This window comes from Acipenser ruthenus, chromosome 42 (assembly GCF_902713425.1).
Source record: "Acipenser ruthenus chromosome 42, fAciRut3.2 maternal haplotype, whole genome shotgun sequence".
Lineage (NCBI taxonomy): Eukaryota > Metazoa > Chordata > Actinopteri > Acipenseriformes > Acipenseridae > Acipenser > Acipenser ruthenus.
Window position 1 is genome coordinate 9,019,017 of NC_081230.1, and position 19,803 is coordinate 9,038,819.

The 19,803-nt window shown below is 42.4% G+C and overlaps 2 protein-coding genes across 6 annotated transcripts in view; one reads left to right on the plus strand and one right to left on the minus strand.

Annotated features, from left to right (window-relative positions):
* The window catches only part of LOC131709257 (SPRY domain-containing protein 3-like), a 40,014-nt gene extending 29,430 nt beyond the window's left edge, over window positions 1-10,584 (minus strand). The window contains exons 1-7 of one of the 4 annotated variants that reach the window (XM_059011612.1): window positions 10,457-10,574; window positions 8,706-8,772; window positions 7,877-8,005; window positions 7,632-7,707; window positions 5,294-5,418; window positions 4,947-5,082; window positions 4,243-4,431 (exon numbers count right to left, since the gene is read on the minus strand). In XM_059011612.1, the coding sequence (XP_058867595.1) occupies window positions 4,243-4,431; window positions 4,947-5,082; window positions 5,294-5,418; window positions 7,632-7,707; window positions 7,877-8,004 (654 nt within the window). In that variant the 5' untranslated portion in view covers window position 8,005; window positions 8,706-8,772; window positions 10,457-10,574. Of the gene's footprint in view, window positions 1-4,242; window positions 4,432-4,946; window positions 5,083-5,293; window positions 5,419-7,631; window positions 7,708-7,876; window positions 8,009-8,705; window positions 8,773-10,456 lie in introns of all 4 variants that reach the window. The other 3 variants (XM_059011611.1, XM_059011610.1, XM_059011613.1) reach the window with 3 other exon arrangements.
* Window positions 10,585-10,618: 34 nt separating this feature from the next.
* LOC131709258 (insulin-like growth factor-binding protein 6) lies at window positions 10,619-19,443 on the plus strand. 2 transcript variants are annotated; one of them, XM_059011615.1, is made up of 5 exons: window positions 10,619-10,685; window positions 14,041-14,367; window positions 16,772-16,839; window positions 17,076-17,195; window positions 17,678-19,443. In XM_059011615.1, exons 1-5 carry the CDS (start codon window positions 10,658-10,660, stop codon window positions 17,789-17,791), a joined length of 657 nt encoding a protein of 218 aa, XP_058867598.1. In that variant the 5' UTR covers window positions 10,619-10,657; the 3' UTR covers window positions 17,792-19,443. The 2 variants fall into 2 exon arrangements, with proteins under 2 accessions (XP_058867598.1, XP_058867597.1); XM_059011614.1 differs by lacking the exon at window positions 10,619-10,685 and adding an exon at window positions 10,819-10,977.
* Window positions 19,444-19,803: the final 360 nt, after the last annotated feature.

Sequence of the window (19,803 nt, forward strand, 5' to 3'; positions counted from 1 at the left end):
TCTTATTTCCATCCCCGCATTTCAAAATGGGTAGGCAAATAGGAATAGAAATGATCAACAATCTGAAGAAAAACAGAGAAGCCTCTTAAATTTAAGCACAAAAAATAATAGTCTGGGTTTGCAGACTAGAATTCTTCTGTTTCTTGATTGGTTTTTATTTAGGCTTCTAAAAATAACTTTGAGTCAAAGAGGATAACAGTAGTTATACAACAAAAAAAAAAAGAGAAGAAGGTTTTTGGTTTATTTCCCAGTTCGGAGTTGATGACAGGCAGCAGTAGATCGGGAGGCGATATTGAGAATCTCTGATTTGAAATATAAAAACAGCCGAGGACACACATATATAAACACAGCAAGCCTTCCAGGACAGGCAAGATGGTATTCCATTAGTGGTTTTGTTTTGCTTTTATAAAACTTATTAAAAAAAAAAAGCAATTATCATGTCTTATCAGCAAAGTCATTTTAAAACTTAAAAAAAAAAAAAAAAAAAACTTTTTTTTTTTTTTTTTCTAACATACCATCTAAATTCAGTCATCTTAATTTCAATGTGGATTAAAAAAACAAGCTACCTGCCACGAGTTAATGGGTTTGGCGTGTCGGTGCATGATGTGTTATCTGAGCACACATCTTCAGCACCCGCATTGGACCAGAGTGCCAGCTGGGATCCACAACAGCTTCCAGTAACACTTACATAACAACAACAGCGCAGTCATGTTAGAATATTCTCTCCTTTTGAGCAAGCAGGGTCAAATATTAAATTTGCACTGCACTACAGTATTCACATTCAGCTCTCCACCAGTAACGAGGCGCGGACAATCAGGTGAGGGTCACTGCTGTCGAAACGAGTGAAGAAACAGCTGCTTGGCTTTCTGATGAGTGCTGCTTTTCTGAAGTCTCTGTGGAGAACAGCGATCCACACTAATCCATGCAGCTGTTTCTTCCCTTGTTTCACTTGGAATGGCGAATTAGCCCAATCAACATGAATGACCCCCGCCTGTGGAAAGCATGCTCCAAATAATCAAATGAATGGGTTCACGCAGCACTAAATTACATCATTAAATAGATTGCTTTAAATGCATGTGTTAAAAATAGGACAGACGGGTCTGTCTATCTATCTATCTAATATATATATATATATATATATATATATATATATATATATATATATATATATATATATATATATATATATATGTATTACACACACACACACACACAGTAATCCGTCGTGTATCGGCCCGTCACATATCCACCCTAACAGTTTATCCGTCATGATCAAGCTCTTCAGCAACGTCACTCGCGTGTATAGCGCTAATACAACATGGCTACAGGAAAGCGAAAGCGAGTTGTACTTACAATTGAAAGGTTTTTTTTTTTGTTTTTTTTTCATAAACCTATGCATTTTGCTACTGTGTAAATTACCCGACACTAACGTAACTTAGGGTTACCATGTGGCTCCAGATTAACCGGACGCTGTGAGACAGAACGGGATTTCAAACTTGCCCCTAAAATAAATGAAGGTGTAAATGAACCATCCTTAGCTACAATTAATAATGGTGCTTAAATACCCGCATGCGCGTCAAATAATTGTATTATACCAAGAATGAATTGCAGCCAGTCGCTATTTTTTTCTGTTTGTTAAAATTCAAATCGCCCATATTATTCTGCAAATACAATTTCATCGTCATCTCGTTGCTCTATCGATAAATTAGCTATTCGTTCATTAAGATCTGATCAGAAGCAGCTGATCAGTGTGAATTGTTTGCTGCGCCCAAGCAATTCCACCACAGCAGGATTAATCTCAGCAAAGGCGGAGCTCATTTATACGTGAACTACTTTCAATTTAGGGGGGATTTTGAAATTCCGGTCTGTCTCAAAGCGTCCGGTTAATCTGGAGCCACATGGTAAACCTAACGTAACTGCACACAGCACTGTGGCAGGGCAGTGAAGAGGGGTTTTTTTTTGTGTAAATGTATATTGCGAATTGTGTGTATTTATTGTAATTAACTGACGAAGGACCTCCTGGGAGAGCCTGCCTGCTGTGTGTGATTACCAGGTGTGGAATCTAATCAGCAGGTAGGTGTGTTCCAGCGCTGGATATAAAAAGGTTCCATTTATTCACCTCAGGGCTGCTGCAAAACCAAAGCTGCGTGCGTGCGTGCGTGCGTGTGTGAACGAGAGAGTGAGAACCAGAACCAGGGTTGGATACCGAAGAGTGAGTAAGCAAATCGAAACCTGACAGTCGGGCGAGTAGCTGGAGTTATTGAACAGAGAAGATTAGTTCACAGATTGTGGATCCCACCAAAGTTTTCGTACGCTGTGTTGTGTGTGCTCCGTGCGCTGCCATAGCTGGTAGTGTCACGTGAGCTGTTCAGTGTGTTGACTTGATATGTAAATAAATCCTGTTTGCCTGCGGGGAACATCAACTTCAACCTGTGTCTTGATTTCCTGCCTGTCACTCAGCAGCGAAGGCCTCAGCTGCACTTTTGTGGTTTAAAAACAGTATCCTTCAGAAAAACTATTTTGAAAAGCTACCATGTTCTAGCTTCAGATCTGAAATCTACTTGTGGTTTGCAACCGATGGGGTCCAGACACACGCATCCCCACACAGCGACACACGCAAATGTGTTAATATTTACAGCTGGATTTTCCCTACAGTAAACAGAAATGCAAAGTTCAAAAGGATGAACAACATAGCAATAAAATAAATCCCAGCGCAGTGAGTAGAATGAAAGACAGCAACAGGCGCCAGCATCTATCAGGACGTGGCCACTCCAGCGTGGAACCGTTCTCTTAATCTGTGGTTTCCGTGTGCTGAGAAACAATGTGAACCTTCAGTGACGTCCGCAGTAAAAATCCTAACAGGATGCCTACGTCTGTGAGTCGCCAGGTTGAGCAACAAGGAAAGGATTGAGGAACGGTTGAGGTTTACAAGGAAAGGATTAATTAAAAAGCCACAGGCAACCTTTTGAAGTTGCAAAATGTGAAATAAAAAAAGCTATAAAAAAAAAAAAAAAACTAAACTAAATTAAAACCATTCTGTGTTTATTATTTCTAGTTTGATAAAAAAAAAAAGCCTAGAGTGATTTACTCTTTGAAAAATCAGCTCCCTTTCAAATCAAATCAAGTATGAACAGTATTTCAAGACATACAGACTCCTTCTATTCCTAGATCCTCGAGAGAGAGCTAAAGAATGTCAACTTTCCTCACAACTGGATCAGCGAAGCTTTAACATGGAAAAATTCACAAGCGTCCAAAAGCACAGCTGAAACAGAAAGAGACGTGGAGTTCAGATCCCAAGCCGTTTCACGAAACCACACGCGACAGACACAGCTCTGCTTGTGTATGGAGTTAGTTCATTATTTAAAGGGCTGAACCCAACCTGCACACATCAACATAAATCAATTGCATCTTACTGTGACAGGTTCGTTGGATTTAATTCACAACTCAGGCATGACATTTTTCTTTTTCTTTTCAAGCTGGCCAGTGCAGAGTCTGATTCCCAATGCGAGGTGCTGCAGCCAGCTCACTCTGGTTCATGGTTTGCATTCCCGGTCCACTACCTAATCAGTTTAGCGCGCGGGCAGACATGGCAGTTGCGTCTGTAGCCAGGACGACAGACTCAACACAGGGAAGAATGTACAGTGCACCAGCATGTTACAGAGGTTTGCCAAAAATAAGGAAAAGAAGCTTTTTGACAAAATAGAATCTGAAAAACGATAATTACACATCTGCCTGGACACAGTGGTGGGGGGTGTCGCGCTTACAAAGCATTTACCGGTGTGGTGAAACTGCACCAACATGTCAGCCTAAATCAACCACCTGAGCTGTTTACTTGTAGACTCGACACATAAACATTTTGTTCAAGATGTATTTTAAACGTCTGTTTGACTCCCCTCACCAGATTGTTGTGTCTCAAAAGACTGTTTGTGTCTCTATTATGTATCGTTTAACTGGACCATTGTTATACAGCCCACCTTCCACACTTTATAACGCTGTAGTCGGGAGCCATAGGTAGGAAGCTGTGCCATTTGTGTTGCACCTTATAAAAGAGAATGAAAGTGCCAGTGTAATGGAATTACAAATGGGAGCCAAGACCATGCCACCTTATAACCTGTCCCACAGCACACAGGGCAGCCTTGTGAATGAGGAAGCGCTGTACGTGACTGACGCTTTCTCTGGTCAACTGAACAGCGCGGAGGATTTTAAAAACAGGGCTGGCCTCGCTGAGACTGTCCGACTTACCGTGCCGGACACCTTGACGTCGTGCAGCCGTCCCCACTCATCCTCGTGGCTGTCCACCATCATGGCGCTGTCGTCCTCGTCCGTCCCCCACTCCGCGTGCAGGTCCAGCCGCACCTCCTCCCCCAGCGAGTGCATCCCCACCGCGGGGAACAGACCATCGGGGGATTGGGGGACCGCCACCGAACCAACCTGCGCAAGCAGGGAACGCAGAGACTTTAATGCAGCTACCTTAGGAGTTTATCAAACAGTGAGCACAGAGCCTGTAATGCAACAACTATAGACAATTGCAGGTATTAACTTCTCTCTAGCCACGTTCTTAGTTTTTTCCCTGCTATGTATCGAATTTTGCAAAATGTTCCTACTTCGAATCCATTATTAAAACGCGAGAGCCGTCTTTAAACAATATCATCTTGCAATAGGGTACTTATCATGTCTCATGCAACATTCTACAGTAGTTTAAAGACTGTTATTTCTTGCCAGGACCCCCTTGACAACGAGAGGTACACCTCTAGGGTTCTGTCCTGGTTAAATAAATACATTTGAAACATTAATTAAAAGACTGAGCCGTCCCGAACACAGGCACAGCTCTTATTAAAATTGCACAAGTCGATTTAAACAGGATTGGATACAGGTGCAGTTTTGAAGCCACGCGTTTGGCAAGGCGGTACAGAGGCCCTTCAGGTCAGCGCTGACCAGCTGCTCACCTCTTTCCCGTTCTTGGTGAAGAAGACTGTCGTGAGTCCGGTCTCGAACGACTCCAGGTAAATCCCGCACCCTATCCGGTCTCGTGTGTTGCACTTGGGACCAAACTGCTGACCCACAGTGCTCCCATTGTACAGCCTACGAGCAGGAAAGGAAAACTTGAGACCGGCACGTACTGTAACTGTCTACATATGCCTTACACTTAAACAATAAATCCAAACAGGCACAGATACAGAATTCTATATTAGATTTAGTCACTTCGTGCCTGCTGTGGTGTGGTGTGGTGTGCTGTGCTGTGCTGTGCTGTGCTGTGCTGTGCTCGTGCCGTACTGTACTGTGCTGTACCTACTTGCCATCATCCGCGTGGTATGCTATTGAGTGTGGAAGCCAGCCTGGCTGATGGTCTAGCTTATACTGCTGAGGCACCAGCCCCACAGCAATGGTCCCTCTCACCCCTGTGTCCACTATTGTCACCTGCAAGGCAGAGAGAGAGAGAGAGTTTCGTTAGCGGGTTAAGACTTCCAATGCAGAACATGTGCTTCCCCTCACCCCTCACTTCCCACGTAAATCAGCCTTGAGGGAATCTTTTCAGAAGCAATTTTTGCTGGAAGAAGGAAATGGCGATGGTGGGTGAGGACTCATTCTTCAGGACACACATTATAGGAATTTAAATGGGCAAGAGGTACATAAAAGTACCCCTTAAAGTCACCTTAATGCCAAACACCGAGATATCGTATCTGATCCTTGAACCGGGGAAAGCAGTAATTTCTAAATACTTGGGATACCAAACCTCCCAAAACATATATCAAAAAGAGATAAATACAGTAATTACACTGTTTTCGCCTTTAGGTACAACCACATCAAAACAGGGCTAGGAATCAATCTTCTTTTTGAAAGTAATTGTTAAGCTATTCCCACTTGCATCATGTGCTAGTCATATATATATATATATAGGAGTTTTTGCGTGGGCCGTTGGGTGGGATCAATAGAAAATTCCTCTGCTTTATCCCCGCATCCGTGATGTCAGCTTCCACATGTCGCAATGGATATTTTGCATCCGCTATGAGAACTCCGCACACTGAACGGTTCGTTAACCCCTTAAGCTACGTCTTTCGGATTGGCTCGGTTGCTGATAGGATTCTGAATGCATGCATCACACCACGTGGCTTGCCCTGCACCCAGTCCTGGCCTTTAGAACAGCCCTCAATTAAAATATACTATTGAGATGATCAGGAGCCAGGAGTCTGATGTTAAATAAACTGTTCCTCCCTTATAGCTGCATGAACACCTCATAAAACTTTCAGCCTGGTTGTTTAAACTCCTGGCACCTGGTAATTTCAATAACACAGCTGTGGCCAAAACTTAGAATTAACTAATTTTGCTTCATAAAGTCGAATGAAGCCCGCATAATAATCATACGTTAACATATTGAATTACTTACGGCTTTGTAGTTTTACACATACTTAATGAAAAACTAACATTTCGAAATCTAACATCAAATAATGTACTATTATTATGGCTTACGGTACATTTTTTTTTGCAATATCATTTTGTAGTTTCTTTGATTACATGACGTTAAATAAAATATCTAAACAAACATGAAATAGATAATGATATTTGTGAGCCTGGCTAGTCTATTATGCGTCTCTGGTCCTGTGGCAGGATGCTACAAACTCTGCAGCTGTTACTGCTCCCTCTCTCCTCTCCTCTCCCCCAGTAAGACCTGCAGTTTCTCCTCTTGGCTCTGGAGCAGAAAGCCCTCTATTCTGTCTGCCAGCCTGACGGAGTATCGCTTTGTTTTTGGGGTTCTTAATGATAAAGAGATTCTCTGCCAGGGTGTAGAGATGGAGTTTGTGTTGGTGTTTAATCTGCTCTCTCCAGAAGGGGGTGTAGTTCTCTACCAGGGCACGGCCTAGTGTGTTTTTTTCAGTGCCTCACGTCTGATGGGCTCAGTGCCAGGGCTCTCCTGGATATTAAATGCCAGTTCTGGAGGAGAGGGATGCCATGTAGGAGTGTAACCCTGGTTTAAGGGCACTGCCTGAGACCGTTTCCAGCGCTTGAAGTGGAAGGAGTTTGTGCTAGACTGGCTGAATTATCATCTCTTTCTTTAAAACTCATACAGTATGCATCCTCAGGGGGGGTATAACACAGAAAATTGGCTCAAACACCTTCACAGTTAGGGGATGACAAGCACACCCATGGAGTGTGAAGAATGCGGTGTGTCGGCTGTCTGCCTGCTCCCACTGACAAACTGTGGGGAGAAACTGTGTCACTGGAAACAGTAACTCACAAGGGGTGATTGATTCTTTTGATGCGATACCAGGAAAACACTCAATATAAAACGACATGAGAATGTCCTTCTCTTGGAGAGAGAGAGAGGGGGAGAGAGAGAGAGAGAGAGAGAGAGAGAAAGAAAAAGAAAGAGAGAGAGAGAGAGAGAGAGAGAGAACAGCAGCATTGTAGACCCTCAAAACTGTGCTGATCTAACAGCCTTCTGGGCAGGAAGCAGACGGCATGTTTCATCATCAGAGGCCAGATTTCTTGCTTACACTCATCAATCCAACAAGAACAAGACACCTTTGCTGTCTGAAGAACACACACCGTTCGTTACACCGGCTAAACACCTGTTCAACTGCTTCTGGTTTACTTTTAATACATTAGTAAAATATTAACACGTTACAGCTCACCTCAAAGTAGCAGTTTCCTTTCGATAAGGAACGGGGTGCCACGTAACAGCCAACTTCATCAGAGTTCCCTTGATAGCTGCAACAGCAAATAAATAAAAGAAAAATGAGTACTTATCTAGCCCGTATTCCTACAATGAATTCAGGGCATGCAGCCCTTAGCTCTGGTGGTCCGGCACCCTATTCACAGCGTCACGGCAGGTGCGTTTCTGAATGGCCAGCATTTGAAAGTTTAAGAGCCGTCTTGCCTCAGCGTGTCTCCGTCCACCAGTATGCGTTTGTATCGTTCCTGATAACGGACCGCTCGCACCTCCCTGATCTCTCGTATTCTCCTTCGCCAGTTCAGGAATCTGTAGTGTAAGTTGATGTCGTCCATTCTGCTGTGTTAACAAATACAAAACAGAAATGCAGGATTTTATTTATTTATTTATTTTTGGTACATGACTGGAAATGCTCGATTCAAATGTATAGAGGTGTAGAGCAAAGAGAACTCCACACTCAGCACTGCAGAGCGCTCTAGTAGTATAGGAAAGAGAACTCCACTCTCAACACTGCGGAGCACTCTAGTAGTATAGGAAAGAGAACTCCACTCTCAACACTGCACAGCGCTCTAGCAGTATAGGAAAGAGAACTCCACTCTCAACACTGCAGAGCGCTCTAGCAGTATAGGAAAGAGAACTCCACTCTCAACACTGCAGAGCGCTCTAGCAGTATAGGAAAGAGAACTCCACTCTCAGCACTGCAGAGCGCTCTAGTAGTATAGGAAAGAGAACTCCACTCAGCACTGCAGAGCGCTCTAGTAGTATAGGAAAGAGAACTCCACTCAGCACTGCAGAGCGCTCTAGCAGTATAGGAAAGAGAACTCCACTCTCAACACTGCAGAGTGCTCTAGTAGTATAGGAAAGAGAACTCCACTCTCAGCACTGCAGAGCGCTCTAGTAGTATAGGGAAGAGAACTCTGACCAACACTGCAGAGCAGTACAGAGGTTTACAGGAAAGGCAACTCCAATCCACACTGCACAGCTCTGTTCAATTTGAAATGCTCAATTCACATGTCAACCCAACACTGCAACCCACCTGTCAGTCAGGAGGACTGAAGATCAACAGGCGGTTCCAGCTGTCGAGCAGATTGTCTGTTTCCAAACTTTAAAAAAAAAAAGGATGTTACCAAGCTACTGAACTCTGGAGGCCAGGAAGGAAGGAAGGGCCGAGCCTGGGAAGTCTCCTCCTGGACTGTTCTGGCACCTGACCAGTAGGGGTCACTGAAGAGTGATGAGCCAAACTATATCCTATTCAAGAGGATACAAATAATAATAATAATAATAATAATGCATGCCTGAACTCTGTTCTGGAAACACGTTTGTAGGGTGTACTGTTACAAGTTGTCCTGGTTTCCAATAGGACTCTTAAGGAGACCAGGCTCTGATTTATTTCGATTGTAGTTCAAGGAAACAATCAGGCTTCGTAAATGGTGAGGGAGAGTTTACGGCTCACCATATGGTCACCTTACATACATGGACAAACTGTGCTTTTGTAACACACAGGCAGTGTTTTCCCGAGTGCCAGGAAAGCAGGACTGTTTCACTTTTGTTTTCAGACAGACCCGTGTCTGCTGGTTTTCATTCCAACCGAGTTCTCAATTACTATTCATTAGCTTAATTAGACCTTATTTTTTTTAAATTGTTTTCAGCTTTTAAACATTTGGGAGATTTCAAGTTAACTATACAATTTTATAAGTAACTTGAAATCTGAGCTGAGAACAATTAAAAAAAAAGGTTTAATTAAGCAGATTATTAGTTCAATTAAAGGTTTGATTAAGTAATTGAGAACTCAGTTGGAATGAAAAACAGCAGACACAGGGGTCCCCGAGAACCAGGATTGGGAAACAAAAAAAAAAAGTAGTAACAAAAAACTGAAACAAACAAACAAAAAAAACAGGTGAACTGCTTCCCTGGTAATGGAGGGAAATGCGACTCCCGATCTTAACAGTGCAGGGATGGAAATAAGACTCCAGTCCTGGTTTTACTGTGAGTTTAATGAGACACATCCGAGCATGTTGCCTGTACAATGGGGCTTATCAAGCTCCTTGTAAAACTTGGATTCGGGTTGAAACTGCTATGCAATAGGTTGCAATACTTCCATATCTGAACTACCATCACCCTGATGATTCATTACATAAAAACACACACACGCCAGGTGTAACAGATGAAATGAGACAATTAACTACTTCAGGGTCTGGAATGCAGGTTTAATCGGTTCAATTAAACAATTGAGAATTGATTGCCACCCCTGTGCTGGAGGCTGTTGACAGCATTAGAATGATTTGGTGCAGTCAGCCAACAGATAAAGCAAATGCCAAGAGCGTGCAACAGAGTTAAAACGATTAAGAAAGTAGGTGAGGCTTTGTACGGTGTAGTTCTACTAACGTCGCAAAGCTAAATACATGGCTTACTAATATAATTGTGTACTGAAACATTTTATTTTTTAAAAGTATAACACTTAAGTTAGATTAGTTTTTAACTTGACGTCTAAGTTATCTTGCATGGGTAGGGACTGTTTACATGCATTACGTCACTGGTATAAAAGCAGACACTATTTAAAAATAAAAAAACACGCCTTTTTTTTTCTAAATTCTGTGAAACATGTAGTAAAGTATTGCGTGCGGTGATTAATCAAAAAAAATACAAGGGCTTCGGGTTCACAACAAACTCGGTCATGTAGTTTCTTATCAACATACGGTATCATAAAATCATGACAGAGGGGAAAAACAACCCGCCACGGTGTTTTTAGACGCAGTTAATTTACTAACGCTATTTACTGTGTCGTACCTTAGTCTGCCCGGTGGACATTTATCGCCTTCAGCCTCGAGTTTTGTTTCGTTTACTCCTTTTCATGAGTTTCAGTCTCCATTAAAAACAACTCTGGGCGCTTCCTGTTGACGTTACCCTCACCGACGACGTCACTTAACTTCGGCTGAAGAGACGAACCAACCGGCGCTGGCGCTCATGGAGTGACAGCGCTCCCGGCCAATGAGGGTAGCAGTAGCGTGGCGTGGAGGTAGTGTGGTTTTTTTTTTTTTTTGGCGTTTTTGGTTTACCTCGGTGTTTGTCTCGTCAAGGTTCATCAACATGTCATACAGCGTTTAAAAAACGCAACATGAAATAACACGCCACATTTAAAAACTATATATGGCACACCTGAGCTTGTTACCTATACACTGTGGTCAAGCAAGCTCATAGTAAAACCTGGAATGGATGACAGTGCTATGCAATGGGAGTCTTGCTGCCATCCCTGCCGTCTGTGTTGAGTTCTTGTTTCCCAAACACAGTGAAAGCATGGCAATGCGTAGGTAAGTATTGTAACCAGGCTTGCAAAGTTTAGCACCAGAGAGTCTACTTGTGCTAAATTATCAAACCCTGCCCTGATCAAGCCCCACCCCCCTACCCCTCACAACTTCCCACGCCACACCAGCCTTCTCTCCTGTGATGAGAGTGGGGTGGGTCATGTGAGTAGTTTAGACCCATTGTCATCTCTGGTTGCTAAGGAATAAAAAAAATAATTTAAACATGTCTACTGGTGCCAGATTTTAATTTGAGGTACCCTGGTGCTCGAATCTGGTGCCAAATTTGCCCCCCTGGTATAACTGTGGAAGTATGCCCTGCAAATTTTATAAAGGCTAGTTTTGTACCCAGACTCACAGCGGCTGCAGGGAAGCTGCAGCTGCATGGAAAGAGGTGGCAGAGAAGTCTGCAATGGAACATGGAAAACCCGTGGTAAAGGGAACATCTGAACTCACAAGCCATCTATCAAATGTGTACCGTCCTGCCCTGAAGATCGGTGAGGTCATGTGTAGCTCCCCCCCCCCCCCCAGGGAGAGCCTGTGGTTCCACACAAGCACGCGGAAATCAAAATGAAACTCAGGAAATTAAAGTGATGGAGGAGGAAAGGGAAAAAAACTAATGAGTAATATAACAAATGCAGAGACATCAAGGCTCTGGCTTATTGAATGGAAGGATCCTATGATAAAATGAACGGCGGTCTGGGGGGGTGTTAAATAAACAGAAAAAAGCAGTCGAGAACAAGGAGAAATGCTAATATTGTTATAACAAGGTCTTGTTAGCTCAGCTATTGGCAAAGGAGCCGTGCAGATCATCATCAGAACAGCTTGAGCTCCTCTGAGCCTTGGAAAGCATTGTATTTCCAGGGGCTACATTATTATTATTATTATTATTATTATTTATTATTATTTATTATTTGTTTATTTAGCAGACGCCTTTATTCAAGGCGACTCACAGAGACTAGGGTGTGTGAACTATGCATCAGCTGCAGAGTCACTTACAACTACGTCTCACCCGAAAGATGGAGCACAAGGAGGTGAAGTGACTTGCTCAGGGTCACACAATGAGTCACTGGCTGAGGTGGGATTTGAACCGGGGACCTTTTGGTTACAAGCCCTTTTCTTTAACCACCGGACCACACAGCCTCCTATACATTGCGCACAATGGTAAAAGCAGAGCACAGCAAAGTATGTGGCAGACGGGGAAATACTGTAGATAATACAGTAAATAAACCAAACAATAGCACCCAGACGGAATCATTCTCAGCCAGGGTATTGCGATTATGGGCCCTGTGTGTGTGTGTGTTTTTTTTGTTCATTAAAATGTAGTTTGATATTCATTAAACTGCTCCACACTGTGGTTGGTTATATTTAGGTTTCATTTCAGTTGAATACAGCAGGTTGCTGTCTCCCTTTGGTATGCTGAATTGAACAGCAATCTTGCCCACGATGCCCCTCGGCCAGTCTGGACCAGTTTGAACATGCCTCTGTGGGGTTAAAGATGGTTTGTTATTTTAATAGCAGTGTGTGTGTGTGAATCTAAAGTGTGGGTGTCTGCCTCATACTGTCTCTATTACACATTCATCAGCAATGATGAGTCATATAACCCAATAGACCTTATAAACAAATACAAAACTTTGCATTAGACTGCATACGATTTCACATACTCTTGGTTACTTAGCTACTTGGTTTCTGATGAAGGCACTAGCCGAAAACGTTTTGGTAACTTGATGTGATCGATGCTAAACTAAACAGCCAACTTCCGGAGCAAAGGCAGAACTTGGAAGCGTGTGTAGCAGCTGACCTTTACAGAATGTAAACTAACTGGACAGCCAGCTCGGTCTGCAGCGATCAGCTACCGGTTCCGCCTGTTCCCACTCTCTCGAACCATCTCACTGTTCTAATGCATTTTACATGTTTCTTTTAATAAAATGCATTCAAAGCAACGGGTACTGTACTGGGGTCAGGAGAGTTTGAAGGAAGTATCGTTTTTTTTAAAGGTTAAGAACAGCTGGAGGAGCAGATTGTGTACAGAACATTTCGGAAGAATTTAATCATTCAGGTTTCTGGTATTCTTAGTATCAAATTTGATTGCGACACATGTGTGCTTCCCAGTGCTACTGGCGCCCTTTAATGAATGCCAAGTGAAGCTGTGGCCAAAAGTTTTGCATCACCTAGAATTTTTTTGGATTGAGGCATCATTTAAAAATAAGTATATGGGGGGTGGGGGGGGGGCAAAACAGGGTAATTTTATCTTGTTGGGCACAAATCCATAAACATGTATTTCTATTGGTATAGTCTGTATTCATATGCTGGCCAGCTGTTGTTGGGAATCGGCCATTCTACTGAAAATATATATTATTTGCTACAGGGCCACAGTGTGGAGTAGTGGTTAGGGCTCCGGACTCTTGACCGGAGGGTCGTGGGTTCAATCCCAGGTGGGGGACACTGCTGTTGTACCCTTGAGCCAGGTACTTTACCTAGATTGCTCCAATAAAAACCCAACTGTATAAATGGGTAATTGTATGTAAAAATAATGTGATATCTTGTAACAATTGTAAGTCGCCCTGGATAAGGGAGTCTGCTAAGAAATAATAACACAAAAACAGTCATAAGTTTTGAACAGAGCTATCTTTCCAGTGTTGAAAGGGTTCAAACATTTCCCTTGCAAGCTGCAACAGCAGAGTTTCAAAATGCAAATGCATGCAAACTAAATATTACAACAGCGATAAATAAAAAAAAACTGACAAGTTCAGTTCGCTGGTAAAAAAAATATAATAATTAATCATTCTGTTAGTTCAGCCCAGTGAGGTGTCATAAGCACACATCCACCTCCTTTTAGAAAAAGAAAAAAAAAAGGGGGGTGACTCCCTCATTGCCTGATGCATTATTCAGATTCTGGGGCAGGGCAGCACACACTCAGCCTATTTAAAGTGACAGCCTGAACCGAGGAAGTGTGAGTCTGAGATTTTGGATCCAGTTGTAGCAGTCTGAACAAGGCAACAGCAACCAGCACTTCTAAACGGCAGCTGCAGCTCTCTCTCTCTCGCTCTCTCTCTCTCTCTCTCTCTCCAGCACAAAGCATGTCTGTAGTGAGCCAGCCTCTCGTTGTGCTGCTGCTTCCCCTTCTACTCCCCCTGTGCTGGGCCAGGGCTGCCAGACCAGCTCAGGACTGCCCCTCCTGCCAGGGCCCTGGGGCAGTGCCAGGGAAGAAGGCTGTGGAAGGAACCAGGACGATGGGGGAATCCTGCGGAGTCTACTCCTCTGGCTGTGCCCCTGGGCTGCGCTGTGTGCCCCGTCTTGGGGAGGGGAGCCCCCTGCAAGCCCTGCTACATGGGAGAGGTGTCTGCACCAGGGTGTCTTCACCAGGGAAAGTTGACTATGCCACCCAAACACAGCCAGGTACTGTAGTCCTTGGAGGTAAAACTGCTAGAAGTCAAACAGGCAAACATTTCAGTGCTTTCTTCAATGTACTCTACACCTTTTACCTTTACATTAAAAAAAGTTTTTATATTAAGAGTAAATTGTCTACAGATTTGCTTAAATCTCCTGAATCACCCGCTGAATTCAATTGCCTGTTTGAATCGACTAATGAAATGTCATTGCTTATGGTTTAAATTGCTAGAACTTACATTTTCTTTACTTGTGTTTCTGGAACAAAATGCACGCTATTAGGAACTAGCTTCTGATAATGAACGCAGGGTCTAGTCTTAAGCTGTTGTTTGTTCCTAGTGTTTGTAACATTAATACTGAACTATAACTCTGTAACAAAACAAACCAAGAGTTAATTAAAGAATGCAGGAAACGCTTTGAAAATGTGGCTCTGCATCAGGAAACAAACTCTTTGGCTACAGCAAGAATCTGTGTAATTAAGAGGCAGGGAGGAGAGGAATGCACTACAAAAAAAAAAAGCTTTTATGAAGAGAAAACCCAAAACAATCAGGTTTATCTGTTTCAGATTCAGGTAAAATTTAGAAATACTGATTTTGTTTGAGCCCGACAAACGTTTTGACTAGAAGTCTTTCTCAATGTCTTCAAAAAAAAGAAACTGATACAGTCTTCCAGTGGAAACGTTTGGCACGGACGGATTGCTATTCTAAACAGCAATGGTGTCGTATGCTGTGGGTTTACTGTATGTAGCCCAATTGGCTTTGTTTGAACACAGTGTCGTTGACACACTTTGCAGACCAAACAGGCAGGTGCGAGGGAGAGAGCTGTGAGGTTAGAGCTTCACAGAATGCATTCCTAGATGGATACAGCGCAGCAGTATCTAGAAATGTCAAATTGAATTCTAAATGTATTTATTTAATCAGGATATAACCCCTGAGATATCCAGCAAGAAATGACATTGTAAAATCAACGGCCGAAAAAGAGCTTGGTTGTGTATGAAGGCAACGAATTCCCAAGATAAGATTTACAACCCTGATGATATACAGACCTAAAGAGGCGTTGAAAACCAAGCACAGATGGGGGTTGTCTTACTTTGTGCTAAGATTGTGGTGAGGGAAAAAACGATGAGAAACTCAAGTCAAGTATTATTATTATTTATTTCTTAGCAGACGTCCTTATCCAGGGCGACTTACAATTGTTACAAGATATCACATTATACATGTATCACATTATTTTTACATACAATTACCCATTTAAACAGTTGGGTTTTTACTGGAGCAATCTAGGTAAAGTACCTTGCTCAAGGGTACAGCAGCAGTGTCCTTCACTGGGGATTGAACCCACGACCCTCCGGTCAAGAGTCCAGAGCCCTAACCACTACTCCACACTGCTGCCCCTAGTAGACAGCCGTTTTGACCTCGACAGGCGAACGCAGGGCAAAGCGTGGTATGCAAGTGTATTGAGCCTGTGGTAAAACACAAATACAGGCTCCTGTAAACTTTAAAAAGACTTCTAAACCTCCCCTGGACTATAAAAGTGTCCCCTAGCAAAGTGTGACAGCGCATAGTGAGAGCATGGTAAAGCACTGGTAAGCATTGTAATGTGTAGAGAGAGCACGGTGAAGCATAGGTAAGCATGCTAAAGCATCGGTCAGCTTTGTAAAGCCCAGAGAGGTATGGTAAAGCAAATTTAAAAGCACGGTAAACTACCATGGGGAGGGAAACTATAAAAGGACCATGCGAATGTGTTGTGGTAAACACTGAAAAGGCTCAGTGAGCTTTCATCCAGGCGCTTTGCAAATGATTTCCCATCCAAATCGGTTAGGCTTCCACACTTCTTTCTGGTCACTTTGACCCGGGTTAATGCCCGTTCATTCTGCCTCCATCACACTGTAGACACCCTCAGGACACTCGTGGGCGTCCTCTGTGTACGGAGAGAAAGCATTACGAGTGAAGTGGATATAGGGTTTCTTGTTTGGTTTTGTTTTGTTGCTGAACTGTACTGTGCTGCTAAACCTGCTTCATCAAGCATAACTAAGTGCATCTTACGCCCCCTGCTGGCTAGAATTAATAACTGCAATAACTGTGGTCTTTGGTAGAAGCAGGTTCAGTCTAAATGAAACAGAACTTTTTTCGTTTTTCTGCTGCAGTTTTTGATCAGTCTTTTGCTTAAAGATGTTTCACACCTGAAAGAAACAGAGAGACGGACGCTAGTAAAGAAAATGCAAGGTCCAGCAATTTAAACATTAAGAATTATGACTTGTTTGTGCTCCAGGACGTTTCTGGTCACTGCCAGTTCGCAAGCAGTTGGCGAGCACGAGGGAGATTTTGTGCATGTGTGACGTGATGTAATGTAGTGTCGTTTAATATAATTTATAATGTAACGATGTATCTGACACGTTCTGTTTGCTGTCCAGGTGGAATCCTGCCCCATAATAACCACACGCTGCTGAACTCCAGCGCAGAGGAAGGGACTATCGAAAAGGTAAATGGAGCGTGGAAAAGGACATAACATACACGTGTTACCGTTTTGTTTACATCAGCTAAGGCAGTTAAATCTCATTTTTTTTAAACAGCCACCTCCAGCTACTCTCTATTCAAACACTAAACCAATTCAAGCTGTGAGACTGTCCCGTTTTGTATTCAGTTTGTGACTCTTTTCAGCCACACAGAACGGACAGCGCTGCTTTTAAATAACAAAGTTCCCGACTTGTTTTGCAGGCTCCCTGCGGGCAGCACTTGGAGGCTGTCATGCAGGCGCACAAACTGACCGTAATCCGTCATGTAAAAGACATGTACATACCCAACTGCGACCCAAGAGGATTCTACAGAAAAAAACAGGTGAGAAATACGGGCTGTGTATCCCTGTGCCACCCATATGAATAGCACTGCAACACCATGAATCAGTGGACACTGAATCCTTAGCAGGGTGTGGCTCTTCAATGTAGTTTGCCTTTAAAAAGAAGCCAGCTTTGTTCCTGTTTTTAAAACCCTGGCTGTATGCAGATTTGCTACTGCAGGGATGGAACTAAGACTCCTTTTGCTTAGCAGTTTTTATCCAGTCCAGGTTTTACTACAAACTTGATCAGCCACAGTGTGTATAGGTAACAAGCACATGGGTGTGTCTTATTAAACTCTTAGTAAAACCAGGAATGGATCAAAGAGCTTTACAATGGGAGTCTTATTTCCAACCCTTTGCTGCTAAACGCAGTTAAACAGACACTCTTTGTGTGTGTGTGTCTGCGTGTGTCTGCGTGCATGCGTGAGTGTGTGCGTGTGTGCACGTCGGGTTGCATTGTGACGGTTTCCTCTTGGTTTCACAGTGCAGATCATCAAAAGGCATGCGGAGGGGGGTGTGCTGGTGCGTCAATGAATTTGGACACCCCCTCCCAGGACAGAGCAGAGGAGAGGCTTCCCTGAAGTGTGATGGAGAGTGAGGGAGGAGGAGAGGAGCTGAACACCTCATCACCTAACGTATCACATTCTCTCTGCATTGCACATTTCATTGATCTTTCACGAGGAGAGTTAGGAGCCTCACGATCTCGACTATTTTCCTAAAACTGACATTTTTATATAGAACAATAATATTAATGATGGTAATAATAATACCACATGTTTATTTTTTAATTTATTCTCGAATCAAATATATATAATGTTCTTTTTTATGATGTTGTTATTATTTTTATTATTATTATTATTATTATTATTATTATTATTATTATTATTATTACAAATATCTTCATGTAATGGCCTCCAGGAGATTCAAACACATTTAAAAATAATAATTATTGTATAGATCGAAGAAGTAAAAAAAAAAAAAAAAACATTTTATTGTGATTAAAAATAGTATTTGTTTTCATTTTTTGATTTCCAAGTTGGTACCTTTTTTTGAAAAAAAAAAAAAAATCCTGACCACGAAAAATAACATACCGGTGGAGACCGCATGGCAACGCAATTCTCTTGGGTTTCTTCTCCTATAGGTGGCGCTGTGGCACAAGCGCATACCTAAAACAGAACCGAATGCACAGTACAGTACAGTACAGCAGACTCTAATTCATAACTGTTAACCGCTCAAAAGTGATGCATTTAGAAATAGTAGATGAAACTGGGAGTCTTCCTCCATGTCTTCATTATTTTGATATTTCTACAGTAGAGTCTACTAAAATGCCTCGTCTTCTGTTTTATCACTTTATCCAGAAATCAGTAACAGCCCTTTGAATAATAATTTTAAAAAACAAATACAGAGAGAACTGTACATGTTTTAAACAGTTAGCACACCAGAGATGGAAATAAGACTCCTATTGCATAGCAGTTTCACTCATTCCAGGTTTTCATACGAGCTCGATTAGCCACGAGTGTATCGGTAAAAAAGCTCAGGTGTGTCTTATTAAACTCAGCGTGAAACCAGGAGTGGATCCTACTGCTATGCAACGGGAGCCCATCCCGGATGTCATAATTGCATTTTGTACAGCCGCTGTCTGCACGCATTTATTATGACAGCAGCGTGTCTCTGACTGTATGAGTCGACCCATACTAGTTACAATGAGATTCTGTTGTATCTTAAAGTAAAATTGTATTTAAATGAGATAAGCAAGGTTGTAAAATACATTACGAATGCTGCAATTTTTAAAACAAATCATAAAGCATATTTTGCTTTAAACATTCTTTTTTTAAAAATACTGTACATAATATATAAATGCACTTAATACCTTTTAAAATGTATTTTCTTTATTTTTATTTTTCTATTTCAATTTTACATTTTAAAAAGTCCAGATTGTCATGCTTCCAGATATGAGCGCATGGCTCCAGTTTGGCCCGTGGTGCCGGTTCTGTTTTGCGGTGTATTTTCAGAGCGGTCTCGGCTACAGCTTTGGAGTGATGGAGATCTGCATATACTGTACAGCCTGAAGCAATTGCATCTTTTTATCTAAAAAAAACAACTCCTACACAGACCTGCAGGGTGTCGTTTGAATTATTGTTTAATTTATATGCTTTTTGTAATGCCATCAAATGCTGACCGTAGGTTAGGACATAAATATGTTTTTTGAAAATTCCGTTTTGCTGTTTTTAATAAAGAAATAAATTATGAAGAAAACTCCTTTCTTTTGTGTGTGTGTCTGTGTGTGTGTGTGTGTGCGTGCGTGTGTGTGTGTGTGTGCGTGCGTGCGTGCGTGCGTGTGTGTTTGGTGCATTGGAAATTGTCGCACTGGTGTATGCTGGTCGGAGCTGGTGGCTTGCTGGTTTCCTGCTGGTCATACTGGTTCCGAAGGTTTGGTGATGGTTGATGAACATGGTCCAAGAAAAATCCATTAAAAATCCCTTTTGTTCTAAAATCTGCCTGTCTCCACTCCTAAACTCATGTATTTGCTATAAACCTTGTCTGGGTTTTATATAGTAGCCATGACTATTTCAATAGCGCTCAGGTTGGATACTGGGATACTGCCGGTTA

Excerpts from the sequence above, each read along its gene's own strand:
- LOC131709258 (XM_059011614.1), top strand. The coding sequence starts at position 10,899 with ATGGGAGTCTTGCTGCCATCCCTGCCGTCTGTGTTGAGTTCTTGTTTC. Across the intron at positions 10,978-14,040 it reads GAAAGCATGGCAATGCGTAG|CACAAAGCATGTCTGTAGTG; the intron begins GTAAGTATTGTA and ends CTCTCTCTCCAG. Across the intron at positions 17,196-17,677 it reads GATTCTACAGAAAAAAACAG|TGCAGATCATCAAAAGGCAT; the intron begins GTGAGAAATACG and ends TTGGTTTCACAG.